The sequence below is a fragment of the Mauremys reevesii genome, linkage group 16, assembly GCF_016161935.1.
Source record: "Mauremys reevesii isolate NIE-2019 linkage group 16, ASM1616193v1, whole genome shotgun sequence".
NCBI lineage: Eukaryota > Metazoa > Chordata > Testudines > Geoemydidae > Mauremys > Mauremys reevesii.
Genome location: NC_052638.1, coordinates 10,033,253 through 10,049,975, shown reverse-complemented (window position 1 = coordinate 10,049,975; position 16,723 = coordinate 10,033,253). Strand labels below are relative to the sequence as shown.

At 46.1% G+C, this 16,723-nt stretch overlaps 1 protein-coding gene across 2 annotated transcripts in view; it reads left to right on the top strand.

Moving 5' to 3' along the window:
- The first annotated feature begins 1,462 nt into the window (after positions 1 to 1,462).
- Positions 1,463 to 16,723, top strand: part of SLC12A3 (solute carrier family 12 member 3) — a 42,299-nt gene continuing 27,038 nt past the window's right edge. For both annotated transcript variants that reach the window (XM_039503356.1, XM_039503355.1), the window contains exons 1-9: positions 1,463 to 1,762; positions 4,248 to 4,394; positions 7,677 to 7,752; positions 8,363 to 8,458; positions 10,110 to 10,249; positions 11,182 to 11,292; positions 12,092 to 12,203; positions 14,420 to 14,550; positions 16,277 to 16,361. In XM_039503356.1, coding sequence (XP_039359290.1) covers positions 1,463 to 1,762; positions 4,248 to 4,394; positions 7,677 to 7,752; positions 8,363 to 8,458; positions 10,110 to 10,249; positions 11,182 to 11,292; positions 12,092 to 12,203; positions 14,420 to 14,550; positions 16,277 to 16,361 — 1,198 coding nt within the window. The remainder of the gene's footprint in view (positions 1,763 to 4,247; positions 4,395 to 7,676; positions 7,753 to 8,362; positions 8,459 to 10,109; positions 10,250 to 11,181; positions 11,293 to 12,091; positions 12,204 to 14,419; positions 14,551 to 16,276; positions 16,362 to 16,723) is intronic.

Sequence of the window (16,723 nt, the reverse complement as noted above, 5' to 3'; positions counted from 1 at the left end):
AGACCTTTAATCATTCTTGTTGCTCTTCTCTGGACCCTCTCCAAATTCTCCACATCTTTCTTGAAATGCGGTGCCCAGAACTGGACACACTACTCCAACTGAGGCCTAACCAGCACAGAGTAGAGCGGAATGACGACTTCTCGTGTCTTGCTCACAACACACCGGTTAATGCATCCCAGAATCACGTTTGCTTTTTTTGCAACAGCATCACACTGTTGACTCATATTTAGCTTGTGGTCCACTATAACCCCCAGATCCCTTTCTGCTGTACTCCTTCATAGACAGTCTCTTCCCATTCTGTATGTGTGAAACTGATTGTTCCTTCCTAAGTGGAGCACTTTGCATTTGTCTTTGTTAAACTTCATCCTGTTTACCTCAGACCATTTCTCCAATTTGTCCAGATCATTTTGAATTATGACCCCATCCTCCAAAGCTGTTGCAATCCCTCCCAGTTTGGTATCATCTGCAAACTTAATAAGCGAACTTTCTATGCCAATATCTAAGTCATTGATGAAGCTATTGAACAGAGCCGGTCCCAAAACAGACCCCTGCGGAACCCCACTTGTTACACCTTTCCAGCAGGATTGGGAACCATTAATAACTACTCTCTGAGTACGGTTATCCAGCCAGTTATGCACCCACCTTATAGTAGCCCCATCTAAGCTGATGGATACATTTCTTTTCTCCCTGAGCCATCATTTAAATCCTCTCTCTCTCTCTCTCTCTCTTTTTCTGGTTTTATTTAACTCTACGAGTTCCCTATTCCACATTGCAAAGACCTTTGAGATTCCTGTTGTGTAGAGAAGGTGTCGTCTAAGCTAAAATTACACTGTAAGTAGCTGAATCTGACACAGTGTGTTGCATGAAGTTACATGACATAACAGAAAGCACTTTTCTTTCCACATCTCCACCACAGTCTAGCTGGTTCCTGTCCGGCAGGCTTAAACTCAGCAGCTGTACTTGAAAGCCTCTGAGCCACATGGGCAGTGACCAGAAAAACCCAATATGCTTCCTCTGTAGCCATTTTACAGAGGCCATTCAGGCTGGGGCAATATCCCCGAGAGAGATGTGTTGTTTTTGTTTTTACCTATCAAATTGTAGCAGGAACAGAATGTACCTGGTTAGGCTGCAGGGGAAACATAACTCCACATTCTCCCACTGATCTGTCCTTGGGACTTAATCTCCAATCTGTTATCGCAGCCCCGATCAGGCACTGGGAGTCAGCAATTCGGGTAACAGGCATTTTGATACCCCTTCAGGCTGTTCTTTTCCACGACCGGCTCCGTGTGGTTCAAGCCAATTAGTTTTCCCCATGAGTAATTGATTAAGTGGCAGCCAGTTGGTTCGTTCTGGTTTCGCTGTGTATAAAGTCTCCATATGCTCCTGTGTGCTGCCTATAGTATCGCAGCCTCCCCGTCGCTTGACCAAGAGAGACCCAGGCAGAGAGGAGAGCAGGGGTAAAATGGCAGAGTTGCCCGCCACAGAATTAACTGACTTGGCTCATGCCAGTGGCAGGTTCACCATTAGCACCCTGATCAGCACCGAGGACAGCGGCAAACCTCACTATGGACAGCCTGACACTGCCACCTATGAGGCTACCCATCCCAACCACCTCACCCACAGCAGCACTTTCTACATGAGGACCTTTGGCTACAACACAGTGGATGTTGTGCCGACTTATGAACATTACGCCAACACGAAGGTGGCGGGTGAAACCAGTAAAGTTAGGCCCACGCTGGCAGATCTACATTCTTTCTTGAAGGTAAGCTATATAGGAGGACTGTCTCTAGCATCGAGTTACTTGAGCAGTGCTGTAGTCTGTGTGTAGCAAATACTCCTTCTGTGCTTATCTCTGTCCCTGCAGAAGAAACGTAGACTTTGAAATGAGCCTTCTGCAAACACGGGTCATAGAAAGATTCGCTGAATAACTGTGAACCATGGGTGGAAAGCGTGATCTGTTCTTAATCTATTTACTAACAAGCAACAAAGGTGAAATCTGATGCTTTAGGTCACTGCAAACGGTTCTCCAGCTCTAGTGCGGACAACCAACAACTTCTGAGCGCCGAGTGCCCTGTTTCCACCAGGAGAAAATGTTGACCGTTGAGACTTAAATATCAGGCAGATGGATCAGCTCATGACTCCATCAGCTTGTGTCACCATCCTGAGCGGTCAGAGGTAAATCACACAGGATGAATATTGCTGTAAAATGCATATTCCCAAACTGAACATAAAACAAAGGTGTGGTAGTATTGTAACCTAACTACCCTCATGCGCTGCAATATTCTCACATCGATGACATTCTACTGCATATGAAGAGGAAGCCTGTCTGCTTTCCTATAATAACATGGCCTTGCTTTCGTCATGTTCACGTACAGTGAAATCTGTCTGTCTCCAGCTTTGGAATCCACCCCCTCCTTGGTCCAAAACATCCCATATCTGATGCTCGTCAGAGCATATTTTCCCTCCAGGCCTGGCAAGGAGTGGCTAGGGAAGAATTGTAATGGCCAGGATGGGGACTGGGAGGGTCACCTGCATTCGGATGTATTTTTAGGTTATGCCAAGGGGGCCAAGAACATGTAGCTAGGTGCCCTCCTCTTTGGCATTTTTATAAACTCAGGTAAATAAAGAGAAGAAATGGCCTGACAGAGGACTTGCAAAACTCAGTTGCTTCCTAGCAAAGTCAGGGCTGAGATCTTTGCCCATGAATCGGCCTCATAAATGGTGGTGTAGGGTTCTGTTTCCTTGTCCCATCCTTTTCTTTCCTGGGGGATAAGAAGAATGCTGCCGAAGTCTCTCTGCACAGTTATGGTCTTTTACCTGGACCTTGCAGCAAACAGAGGTATGCTTGTGGTTTTACATTTTCAAGGGAAATTAGCGGTGCTGAAAGTTCCTGGCTTGATGGACCTAGAGACTCAAATCCTGTGTTTATCCAGCAAACAGACTGACTATAGGCAGGGCACGTTTTCCCTAAACTGCCCCCACTATTGTACCCTTTACTTAGAGGGGGAAGAAGGCTGCAGGGGCTGTAAAATCTCTGGCCTAGCTGGTATCTATCTGCATCCCAACCCAGAACCCCCTTCTCCGTTGCCAAAGCTCTTAAGAAAGTAGTCATGGAGGTTCAGTAATTTCAAACAAGGTGTTTCAAGTTCTCTTACTCTAGCTATTGGGAAGGGGTGTACCAGCATGACCCAGACTCAAGCAGTAAAAACTGCAGGGCTGTGTGACCTGGTCAGTGAGCATCCTATTGCGAAGCACTCTGTTGTCGTGGTCTGGGTCACAGGCCTCCTCCATTGGGGTCTTTTGCTAGCTCAGCATTCCATGGATGAGCTGAAGATGGACTCGTTTCTCTGCAGCCTATAGTCGTCAAGCTCCTGGGGCTCATTGAAACCTGCCATCGTCTTGCCCCCGTGCCCGGAGATATTTGTGTTGTCCTTACACTGCTGATGAAAGCTCCTTTTGAGGCATCCCGTGAACAGTGTTTTTCCCATGCGTCCCACCAGCTTTACTAAGGGCCGGGTTTTTTAAAGGATTTCAGCACCTAAAGATGCAAATAGCTGCTTATGGGGGATTTCAAAAGCACCTAGGCACCTAAATCCCACTGAAAACACTTGCATCTTTAAGCACCTAAATACCTTTAAAAATCTGGTCTTTAGCCTCTATTCCCCATCTGTAAAATGAGGATAACAGCACTTCCTGGCCTGCCAGGATTGTGTGAAGATAAATGCACTAAAGATTGTGAGGTACTCAGATCCCATAGTGATGGGGGCCATGTCAGTCCTTAAGACAGACAGACTGTGAAAATCTCACCCATAGTTCCTTATATTTTCACAGCACTGTACAAATATTAACTAACTGTGAAGCAAAAAACCCAAAGTCTCCAGACCCCAGATCTGCTACGACAGATGAAAACCACTATATACAAGCTAGGTATTGTTGTTATTTGCAAGTTCTGATTTACAGTATTTTAAGAAGAAACAGGAGTACATATCTACTTCTGTGGTGGTGTTATTCATTATTTGCATGATGATGGTGTGAACTGAAATCGGGGTCCCATTGTGCTCGGTGGTGTACAGACACCTACTGAGAGACAGGTCCTTGTCTCTAGCACAACATTCCTGCTTACCTCTAGGATTAAACATTTCAAAGGGAGGGTTGAAAATTGACAAGTTCTAATATGTTCCCAGACATCTTCCTTTCTGTCTCACCTCTGTGCCCTGTTGTGACTTGATTTCTCTCTGCTTTCTCAGTCAGACAATAGCCGTCTCCACAACCCAGTGTACGAACCCCAGAAAAGTAACGGCCTCAGTGACGAAACGACTGAGGAAGATGGCGGTGAGGGTGGGGAAAAGCCTCAAGGCGAGCCTGTCCGATTTGGATGGGTGAAAGGGGTGATGGTAAGTTTTTTTGGGTTTTTTTTTGCTGCGTACAGACCAGAAGGAAGTGTAATCGGAGATCTTGGGTCCTATGCTGGCAGCAATTCATGTACAGCATGATCTTGCCACCTTCACTCTCCCCGAGTTGTAAATCACTCCTAAAGCCATCCCATTGACTTCAATGGAACCATACACAGGGTAATGGCTTGGGTTTGAAAATCAGTGCAGAACTTTTCTTCTCCCTGGGTTCAGTATATAATCTAGCTTGTTTTAGTGTGACAGATTGATGCAGTCCTGATGCCTCATATGCCGTTATATTAAGACACATGATGGCAGGAAAGTTCAAACTTGACAAATGGCAGGTGCTGTAGGTAGGGAGGAAGGATGGTCCAGGGGCAAGGGGATCAGTCTAGGATCAATCTGGTTCAATCTTGTGTTCTGCTGCAGGCATTCTGTGTGTTACAGAGCCACCCTGTGCCTCAGTTTCTCACCTGTGAAATGGAGATAATAGCACTTTACTTGCTGTGAGTTTAAGTACATTAAAAACCGTGAGATGCTCGAACACTAGGGTGACAGGGAAAGTAGAAGACAGATTCAAAGGAAACATTTGAATAATTCTTGAGCATTACTAGGTTTTAACCTGACTGCATCCACTGGGTATCTTTGCAGCAAGCTCAGGGAGGTCTCTGCTCAAGGTGCTGGAAAAACAATCAAAGAAATGGCTAGGAGGTGTAAGGAATGGGATGAGAAATCATACTGAAAATACGTTCATTTCATTATATGTCGATCAGATGCCCTCCCCTGGAATACTCTGTTCAGTTCTGGTCACCCTATTTCAGGCAGCACACAACAGAAAGAGTGGGGGGTGGGGCGGGTCAAAGACCAGTGATAAAATAACAAGGGGCATAAGAAGGTTTCCATATGGAGGGAGATTGAATTGGGACTGTTATCTTAGAGATGAGACAGATCAGAGGGATGTGATAAAAGTATACACGATAATGAATGGTCTAGAGATGGTAGAGGAGACATTTCTATTAACCCTCTCTAATAATTAAGGCTAGGTTTTAATCATGGGTACTTTTAGTGAAAGTCATGGACAGGTCATGGGCAGTAAACAAAAATTCACGGCCCATGACCTGTCCATGACTTTTACTATATACCCTGACTAAAACGTAGTGGGGTGTGTGGCTCTGGGGGGGTGCCATGGGTGCTGGGGCGCCGCGGGTGCTGGGTGGGGGTGCAGCCTGGGGAAGCGCCGCGGGTGCTCAGGGGAGGTGTGGCCTGAGGGAGGTGCCATGGGTTCTGGGGAGGGTGGGGAGCAGCCTGGGGGGACGTCTCAGGTGCTGGGGGGGTAGCCCGAGGGGGTGCTGCCGGGGCTATGGGGGCGGGGTTGGCAGGGCTGGAGCGGGCTTCCTACCCAGGTCCTAGCTCCACATGCTGCCTCCACTCCGCCCTGCCCCAAACCCCGGTTCTGAAGCTCCCATTGGCTGGGAACCGTGACCAATGGGAGCTGCGGGGGCGGTGCCTGTGGGCAGAGGCAGCCCGTGGAGCTGGGAGCGGAGTTCCTGTCACCCTTCCAGGGAGCTCCCCCCAGGTAAGCACTGCCCGGCATCCCAATCCCCAGCCCTGAGCCCCCCCCACTCCTGCTACGACTGGCCCAGGGCCTGCCTGAGCTGCTCAGGTGGCTCCCGGGCCAGCCGCACCAGGCTGCTGCAGAAGTCATGGTGGTCACGGAATCTGTGATTTCCGTGATCTCCGTGACAAACTCGGAGCTTTACTAATAATACAGGAACAAAAGGAACATTCAACAAAATGGAAAAGTGACATATTCAAAAAACAATACAAATAAATGCTTTTTTTAAACACAGAATGCACAATGAGCCTGTGGAACTCATTGCCACAAGGTATCAGAGGTAGCGTATCTAGGTAGAGAGGAAGGATGGTCCTGTGTTCAAGGCATTAGCCTGGCCCCTGAGAGACTCAGGTTCAATCCTCTGCTCCACCACAGACTTCCTGTGTGATTTTGGGGAAGTGACTTAGGCTACATCTACATCTCAAGTTAGGGGTGTGATTCCCCTGCTTGTGTACGTGTCTTTGCACTAGCTCTCCTCAAGCTGGCGTGAGTATAAATAGCAGTGCAGCTGCGGTAGCATGTGTGGTAGAGGCAGTGAAGGCACGGAGGAGCCATACCGAGTACAGACCCACCAGCTTCAGGTTAATCGATTTCAAGGCCAGCTGGGGCTATTGTTCTCATATAGTCTTAAAGCCTGTATAACAAAGGCCAAAGAACGTCTATAAAATAATTCCTGGAGCAGATCTTTTAGAAAACGCATCCAATCTTCATTTTAAAATGGCCAGTGAAGGAACACCCACCAGGCCCCAAGTAAATTGTTCCAACGATTAATGACCACCACTCGTAAAAACGTACGCCTTATTCCTCAGTCTGAATGCTTGGCTGGGTGGGTATGTGTTCTGCACAGCTCAGCTGTGTTGCCACTGCCAGGGCTACCGTGGCTACATTGCTACATATACTCGAGCTTGCGTGAGGATATGTTCATGAGCAGGGAAGTCACACCCCGAGCTTGCCGTATAGATGTAGCCTTCATCTCTCTGTGCCTGTGTTCTCCAGCTGTAACGGGGAGATAATAGCAATAGGCCTGGCCTACCTCAGAGTGGTGTTGTGGGAGTAAATATACTGAAAGATTGTGATGTGCTCAGCTATGGCCCTGGGGGTTATAGAACTACCCAACACAGATAGATCACTGAGGCCGAGAGCTTAGCAGGATTCCGAACAGGATGCAGTGTTGCCAAGTGGACATGGCACTGGACTAGGATTCATGAGACCTGGGCTCCATTCCTGGTTTTGTTGCTGGGAGGCTGGGAGCAAGTCGCGTCCCTGCCCTGTGCCTCAGTTTCCCCATCTGTAAAATGGGAGATGATGAGCCTGGCCTCCTTTGCAAAACTCTTTGAGATCTACTGATGACAAGCGCTAGATAAGAGCTAGACGTTGACATGGATAACACGGACACCACAGAGTTGCAATAGGAGGGATTAAAAAACTTCTAGAAGGGAAATGAAGCCTCACGCTTCAGGGCTTAAACCAACCTCTGACTGATGAGGTTAGGAGGAAAACTTCCTGTGGGCAGGTCACTCCACTTCATGGGTCTCAAGAATTTGGCACTGGCCACTATTGGACTTGAGGAGCCGTGGGTCTGAGCTGGCAGTTCCGCCGTTTCTCTATTCACACGTACTGTCAGCTATGCAGATGATCACATGAGATTAACGTTGCTGATTTCCTTCTAGATTCGATGTATGCTGAACATCTGGGGTGTGATTCTCTATTTGCGATTGCCCTGGATCACTGCACAGGCAGGAATTGGTAGGTGCATCTCCATTCTCTATAGTTACCAGCAACAATTACATTTGATAGAATTTGTCTCATTGGAAGCCCTGACAGAGTGGTTGGCACTATTCAAGACACAATGAAAATAGTCCCTCACTTCCACGATATCCTTGGGCCCAATTTTTAAAGGTGTTCAGGGGATGCTGTGCCCCCACTGCAAAGCCTAACTGATTTAGGAGCCTAAATCTCATTTTCTAAAGTTATTTAGGCACTTAGGAGCCCAAATCCCATTGACTGAGGGATTTAGTTCCTAAATCTTTTTTGAAAATAAGACATAGGCTCCTAAATCTGTTAGTTGTTGCAACACTTAGCTCAGCAACACTTAAATACCTTTAAAAATCTGGGCTTTGGTGTCTATGGGCCAGCAATGGAGAAGATGGGATAGGGATATAGACACAGGCAGATGCAATATAGAAATTGGGCTCAGAAGAGGACATGGTCCCTTATAGACATGCCGGAAGAAGTGGGTTGAGGGGAAGGATGACTTTATGGATCAATGTACAGGGTGCCAAGGAAAAGGGTCAGAGACGGTGGTATTGCTTTCTTCACCAGGCAACAAAGTGAAACTAATTCCTCTTCTCTGCAGCGCTCACATGGCTGATTATCTTTATGTCTGTGACGGTGACAAGCATCACAGGCTTGTCCATCTCTGCCATCTCCACCAACGGCAAAGTGAAATCAGGTAGTGCTTGGCTCCCATTTTCCTTCTGAGGGCTCTCATCGCCCACTGTCCACTCCCGCTCCCGCCGAGTCCCTCGCATTCTGGTACTTTACATGCTGGGCTTGGATACAGCTCTGGTAAATGCCACTGAAAAGAGAGATGAAAAAGACCCCTTAGGCTATGTAATGTCCCCCTCGTCTCTCTGCCCAGTACGGGACTATTCCCTATATAGTGCTTGATGCATCTCAAGAAAGCCTGGGGGCTCTGCTTACCAAAAGATCACGAGCTTCCAGTAGGACGGTGGGCAAAATACCTGGATGTATTAATAGGGGAGTATTGAGCAGGATCAGGGAGTAGATATTACCTCTGCATGCATCAGAGAGGAGACCACTGCTGGAATACGGTGTCCGGTTTTGGTGTCCATACTTTCAAAAAGATGTTAAAAAACTGGGAGAGGGTTCAGAGAAGAGCTTCAAGAATTCATTTGTGGGCTGCAAAACATGCCTTGTAGTGAGAGTCTTAAGGAGCTCAATCTAATTAGCTTATCAAAGAGGAGGCGAGAAGGTGATTTAATCATGGCTTATAAGTACTTACAGGGGAGAAGATATCTGACACGAGGGGGCTCTTTAGTCTAACAGGCAAAGGCATAACAGCATCCCAGAGCTGGAAGCTGAAGTCAGCAAAGCTCAAACTGGAAATAAGAGGCCACTTTTCAACAGCGATGGTGACTAACCGTTAGAGCAGCTCACCAAGAGATGTGGTGGATTCTCCATCACTTGGAATCTTTAAGGCTTAAATCTCTGGGCTGCCATCTCCTCAAGCAACCTCCTCCATCTCTTCTGCTTCCGGGCCCACTCTGGCAGGAGAGAGAGCAGCTCGGCAAGGACATTCACATGACTTGTAGTGGAGTCTCTGGCCAAGGGGGACAGTCCAGGATGAAACTGAAATATGAAATCTCTGACGTGTTAAATAAAGGTTCAGTCTGTTTTTGTCTTATCAACACCTAGTTCCCTCATGCCAATTTCTCCAGGGTTTGCTCTTGTCTAGTTCTAACTCTCCCTTCAAACTCTTCCTTCTCCTAGGCAGGGATTCTTTAGGAGCACAAAAACAACCAGGAGTCCGGTGGCACCTTAAAGACTAACAGATGTATTTGGGCATAAGCTTTCGTGGGTAAAAAAACCCCACTTCTCCAGTGGCATCTGAAGAAATGGGTTTTTTACCCATGAAATCTTATGCCCAAATAAATCTGTTAGTCTTTAGGGTGCTACCGGACTCCTTGTTGTTTTTGTGGATACAGACTAACATGGTTACCCCCTGATTTAGGAGCACACAATTAATGCTTTTTTAATTAGAGATGGGTCTGACCCAAAACCCCAGATCCAGACTTGCCTGAACTTTGATGTTCAGATCCTGATAAATGGCCTTGTAAAATGTTGAGCCTTTTCTCCTATCTCCCTGTGCCATTGTCACTCACCATACATACAGTGCATGGAGGTAGGTAGGCATCTGCAACACAGGCCATAGTGTCCTACTTGTCATTAGTTTGTGAGGAGGACAAAAAGTCATTAAGGGCATGATTTAGTTCCTGAATAGCTGTGATCACCTCAGGTACTGCAATGTTGATCCTGCATGTGAAGTATTTAAACAATGGAATGTTTCTGGCATGTGTTAGGTGGCACGTATTTCCTTATCTCAAGAAGCCTTGGTCCAGAGCTGGGTGGTTCCATCGGTCTCATATTTGCCTTTGCGAATGCCGTGGCGGTGGCCATGCACACGGTGGGATTTGCGGAAACTGTGCGCGATCTGCTCCAGGTAAGGAATCAGAGTTGTTTCATGGTGCCCCTCCCTGCCCCCCGATCTCATCCGCAAGGACTTGTCCCATGTCAACATTTAAGTCCTTCTTAAAGGCCAACTTCTGCCACGCTGCCAACAGTGAATCTAGTTGTACAAAAAAATCTGTATTTGTTCTTCCTCTTTCCCCTCAACTTGTCTGTCATTAAACTTTTTGCTCTTTACATGCCATTGCGAGTGCATTAATTACAAGCAAATTAATAATCAATAGTTGACCCGTGATTGGTAATTAATCACTTATAGCCACTGATTAGTTATCAATACTCAAATCAATAACCAACAATGAATAATCAACAGCAATCAATAACCATGGAAATCATGCTCGTTAGAGATGACACTGACCTAGTCGCGTTTCCACTCCACATGTTTGCCAGTTCAGGCTTGTTCCATACAGCCTGCTCCTGCCTGGTTTGAAACTGGAAATTGTTTCTTTTAATTATTAATTTGTTTTAAAGATCATTTTAAAGCTGTTTATTTAGGAAGTATAAATAACTTTACAGATCCATACCTTAAACACACCCCAAATTACATAGACCCATCCATTCCCGCAGTGCCCCGTGGAGCTTTGGTAAGACACAGCCCCGGCTTTGAAGAACTCAGTCAATAGTATGGGCATAATGTTTTAATGTAAAATAAAAGTCTAGAAAAATGCCTGGCAGACCAGATTTAAGGTAACCGCCAACTGAAATGACTTAGCTGGTTGAATGTTGGTACAAAAGAATGATGGGTTTATAGGCCCCTTCGTTCTCTATTGGTTTGGAATAAGAAGAGGAATTTAAAAGTACATAAAGACCGAGGGAAGTGAAGGAATCGGATGCTGTCTGTATGGTTAGGGTCAACTCTGCCATCAGCTTCCTGAACTGCAGACTGCTGACTTGGGCTTCCTTTCCCAGGAGCATAACTCGCCCATTGTAGACCCCACAAATGACATCCGCATCATCGGGGTCATCACGGTGACGGTGCTACTTGGGATTTCCTTGGCCGGAATGGAATGGGAAGCAAAGGTAACGGTCTCAATTGTTAGGATGAACCTAGGAATTTCCATAGTACAACACATCCATGGTCCAGCTAGCCCAGTATCCTGCCTCCAACAGCAGCCAATGCCAGTTGCTTCAGGGAATAGTGGAGCCAAACCCTTCCTCCAATAATGCACCTAACTGCAAGGTTCTTACCACCAGGAAAATTCTTCCTGACCCTTCCTGACGGCTGGTTTTTGCCCTGCAGCATAAGCATTGTCAGCCCAGATATAACTTTCTTCTGACTGTTGAAAGTGTGGAATCTGTTCTCATCCATACGAATATCCAAATCTCTCTTGAGTCTTATCACCGCGTTTGCCTCAGTGCTGTCCATTGTCTGGTTCATTTGTTCAGATGCTGCTGTTTGCCTCCTTTGACTAGCCACAAAAGTCTGCTGGCCAAGGAACAGACAAACACAGACTCAAGGTTCATGCTGCATCTTGTATTACAGGTCTAGCCAGAACTGATGCTTAGCTCAGCCTGTTAGGTTGGTTGAGATCCAGCTGTCCCCAAGTTTAGGAGGGGCGGGAAGCGTGGTACGGGGAAGAGGTTGGGTTGCTCCTTTTCACCAACTAGCATTAGGGTATAAGCAGCATTGCAGCTTGGGAGGAATGCACAGGCTACTTACCCTGACCTACTAGTCACAAGGGCAGAATGTTGCTCCAGAAGGGCCTGTTTGCAGCTTCACAGTTGCCTACCTGTACTTTTCACTCCACCCCCTTGTACAGCGTTTGCAGCAGGTACTCAGCCAGCAGATTGTTCAGCTGGATTCTTTTGGTTCTCTCAGGCACAGGTGCTGTTCTTCATAGTCATCATGATTTCCTTCTTAAATTACGTAGTGGGGACGGTGATTCCAGCCTCCGAGGAGAAGCAAGCAAAAGGATTCTTCGGTTACCGAGGTAGGTTCCAGCGGTGGTGAGAGGCAGGAGTTTGGGGGAAACTCTTACTAATTCTCATGGATGGCTGGGAGAGCCGGCGTGAATGACTGAGGATGCAGGTAAGCAAACAAACAGTGAAAAAGGAAGACAAACACATTCCCTAATGGAAGAGGAAGGATGGTTCAGTGGTTAGGGAAGCAGCCTGGGACTGGGAAGGCTCAGGTTCAAATTCTTGCTCGGCATCAGACTTCCTGTGTGATCTCATGCAACTTGTCTCTGTGCCTCAATCCCCACCTGTACATTGGGGGGTTGTGAGGACAAAGACATTAAAAGATTGTGAGGCATTTGGGTACTAAGGTGGTGGGGGGCAGATAAGCATATAAACTGGCTAGAATGTATTTTCAGTCAGTTTACTGTGTCAGCTGGAGTTTAGTTCTAAGGATTATGGTGGAACGGGAACAAGACCACAGTTAAGGTTGCACCAGAGTTTTCTGTTCCACAGGACTCTTAATTATGATAATGTGCGAGTAAATGTTTTCCAGTACATGTCACAAAACGAGGACGTCTTGGTGCTTGGAGATCTCACCATAATCTCCGCTGTTCCATTTCAGTGGAGAGGGCCTGGTTAGTTTTGTGTGGATTATGTGGCTTTTGGATTATAGAATCATAGAAGATTGGGGTTGGAAGAGATCTCAGGTCGTCATCTAGTCCAACCCCCTGCTCAAAGCAGGACCAACACCAACTAAATCATCCCAGCCAGGGCTTTGTTCTACTGTACTAGCATGATTATGGTTTATTTACAAATGTAGATGAATGCTCTAGTACAGTGCTGAACTGAACATTTCCATATGGTCACTTTGTTCTCAACGTCCTGGCGGTTAGTGGATAGTAGGGCAGCATGTAACAGAAATGTATCCCGTTCCGCTCTGTTACGTGCCTGCAAGGAAAACAGCCTCTCATGTTAAGTGCCCGCTCTGGCCTGCTTGTTTGGAGTAAGAGCGGTGTGCAGGGCCGCCCAGAGGATTCCGGGGTCTGGGGCAGAATAAGGCTTCCAGGGAGACAATGACACTTTCCTGATTGTTCTGCTGAACGTTTGCAAGATGCTTGAGGCCCCTAAGGATCTACATCCAGGGGCAGAGAGGTGAATGCTCTTGCAGTGTGTCTGAGATGGACCAGGCCCGTGTGGCAGGGGACCCAGCCCAATACATGTTTCAGCCCGGGACTGTGCAAACCACTTCGGACTCTCATTCTGAGTGAAGAGTGGGAGACCACTGGGACCCTAGACTTCTTTTGGGTGTCATTTACCAAGCATGCAAGTACTGCATGCGCCTCATTTTCATAGGTGCTCAGCATCCACAGATCCCATTGATTTCACTCCCAGGGATAAAATATGCTGGCGTTTGTCTTAATTACCATTTGCTCTTTGACATAAGAAGGATCAAAATGAATCGGCCGAACGTGGCTATTTGTTGCTGTCACACAGAAGACCCATTTATTGCCAGGGAAAGGGCTTGTCACTGAGAGAGCTCGATGGATCAATGAATGTAACCGTCGTGATAATTAAGGCTGCGATGAAATGCTTCTCTTCCATTTAGTGAGTTACTCCATTCCTGCTGGAATCATTCTAATCCCCTGGAGCAAAAGCTCCAGACAGGCAGTGGCCACACAATTTTTTAGACCTAGAAGCATCTTTAATTTGGATCCCGCCCTGTCCGCATTAAGGCCCGACCCTATAACAGATTGAGGGGTAAAAATAGCAAACAAGAAGTTAGCTCATGACGCTTCCTTTCCTAGCCCTCCTTAGACTCTGTGTCGTCTGTGTAGACCTTGATTTCACAATCAGATTGGCATGGGCAGATCCACACACCTGAGCAGGAACCCAGGCCCAAATTTGTAACGGTCTTTAGGCACTTTTGAAAATGGAATGTAATCCTCTAAATCACTTAGGCCTTGCTTTTAAATACCTTTCAAAAACTGGACATGTGTAGGCAAACCCACTGATCTGCTTGCAAAATCAGAGTCTTAGACCGTAAACTCTGATCTAACTTTATGACAAGAAAGCACCTAGCACGTTTTAGGGTGCCGTATAAATAACAATAGAACGCTGCAAGGTCGCCTCTCAATAGCGGTTTGAAACACTGCAGCTACTGTTTCATCCATTGCCTTTAAAATGAAAGAACCATGATTAAAATGATCCAGTAGATTGGAATTGATAGAAAAATATTTTTCTCCTCCAGCTGATATTTTTGCTCAGAACTTTGTGCCAAATTGGCGCGGACCAGATGGCACCTTCTTTGGTTTGTTTTCCATTTTCTTTCCATCAGCGACTGGCATCTTGGCTGGAGCCAACATTTCAGGTGATTTGAAGGTAGGTTTTTACCACTCCTGGCCAATATAGCATCACAAGTGCAAGCGGCACAGTTGTGTGCTATAGGCAGGAATGAAGTTGTGTTAATCAAGCTCTGTGTGTCAGAAACGGCAAACTCCAGAGTCGGCAAAACTTCCTTGATTGGCTTTTGATTTTGTAAATCCAAGAGCAGGCCTGGTTTGGATCCAGGTCCCGCTTTACTTGGATACGTTTTTGGTCTATCTCTGTTTTAGAGCTGGCCAAAAAATTTGTATTTTCAAAACATTTTTATCCAAATTTTGAAAGAAGAGTAAAAATAATTTTAAAAAAATCACAAATGTTTTATTCGGTTTTTGAGCGGCGATGGAACTGGTTGACGTTTTAAAAATTTTAACACAGAATTCCAAGAAATGTTCATGGCTATATATGTTTTACTGCATTTCCAACTAACTCTACTCAATAGGTTCTTAGGTCTTGATCCTGCTCTGTATGGGTGGCACCTATCACCCATGTAGACGCCCAGTTACATTAGCTCAGGGGTCCGATGCCCAAAGGTTCTTGCAGGATTGAGGCATTAGATTGCACAGTGGTGGATGCACTACAAGACTCTGCATAGAATAGAATAGCATTGAATTAATACTGGGCTACCTACATTTATTGCACAGGGACGGTTGATCTGATTTGGATAAATCAGTTGTCCAAGCAATAAACTGAACTATGTTTGAGGTTAGAGAAAGTTTGGTAAGATTTGTTTCTTCATTCCACAGGACTCTGCCCTTCCTGCTTGTGGCATGAGTGCCAAAATCATGTGAGGAAGACCATTCTTGCAGAAGTGTTGAGCTAGCTGCAGATTAGAAATGATTGGAAATCTCTCCCAAGAGCTTGGGCTCAGGAGAGTCCCAGCTCGTTTTGCATCCCAAAGAAATGTCAGATAGTTTGGCTATAAGCATCCAAATTGAATCAGTTATAGATGGGCCCAACGTGCCGATTTGGACTGAGCACGCCAAACACTCCGGAGTTCTGAAGGTGTTTGGATCCAAGGGTTTGGCTTGCATGATACATGGAATCCCAGCCCTTCTTAAAGAGCAGGTGCTTATTAAAGGCAAGAGCAACAAACTATAGACACAAACTGGCTTCTGCACAGCCCAACTCCCAACTTAGTCTTCCTTATTCACCAGGGACCACACCCTCCCTTGTAATGACATGTTTATAAAGTTCAAATTTAGGGCCATTTCTGGCACCTTGGATCCTTACGAGGTTTGTCCAGCCTGGCAGCTGTTTAGTTGATTTTATAGCTCCTATCTTGTCCCCAAGGCTTTACCTTACTTTAAACCTTAGTTCCTCCTGTACCACTGACACATTGGGCCGTCCAGTTCCTCTGTTGATCAGAGTCACTCGCTAGTTGTGATAGTTCTTCCCAGATGAGGCCAGTGCATACGCTATCCTCTGTCACTGTCCCTTTAAGTAGATTAAAACAACATTCAGTGGGACACACTCTGAGATTTCCAACACACCAGCCCATCAATCCCAGTTCACCTCCAAACATCTAGCACCAAAAGTGAGCTTTGCAGAGTGCCCAGCAGGTTAAGAAATCCAGACTCTGGACAGTGCAAGTATCAGGTTGAAAGATGTCCTCGGTTTTTGAGTATCTCGGAGTGTTTTCTCTTCTTTATAGCTACAAAAATGAAAGGTAATTTTGTGGTGCCTATAGAATGCTGCTGTGTAACTCTGTGGTTCCCTTGCTTAGGATCCAGCTGTAGCCATTCCCAAAGGCACTCTGATGGCTATATTCTGGACTACAATATCCTATCTGGCTATTTCTGCTACAATTGGTAAGTAACATGCATAGACTTAATCAATGGAGGTGGTGAGGAAGTGACATATGATGAAATGTCCTTGGTTAATTAAATGCTTTCATGTTCATTAGGGACGGGGAAATTCTCAGTTATCAGGAATCCTGAGACACAGAGCACGTTGATTCAGTCTGGCTCAGATATCCATTCTGATTCTGGGTACCAGCACGGGTGCAGAGTAGAGGGGATTTAAGCAGTCAAAAAACAGACTAATAAAATTATAGTTTGACTTTTTAAAAAAATCTCATGATTTTTTGAGATCTGACTCAGGAATTTTGACCTCTTGAGGTTGGCAACACTGCAAGTGTCTCCAAAGAATTCAGCCCAGGTTTGACACCGGG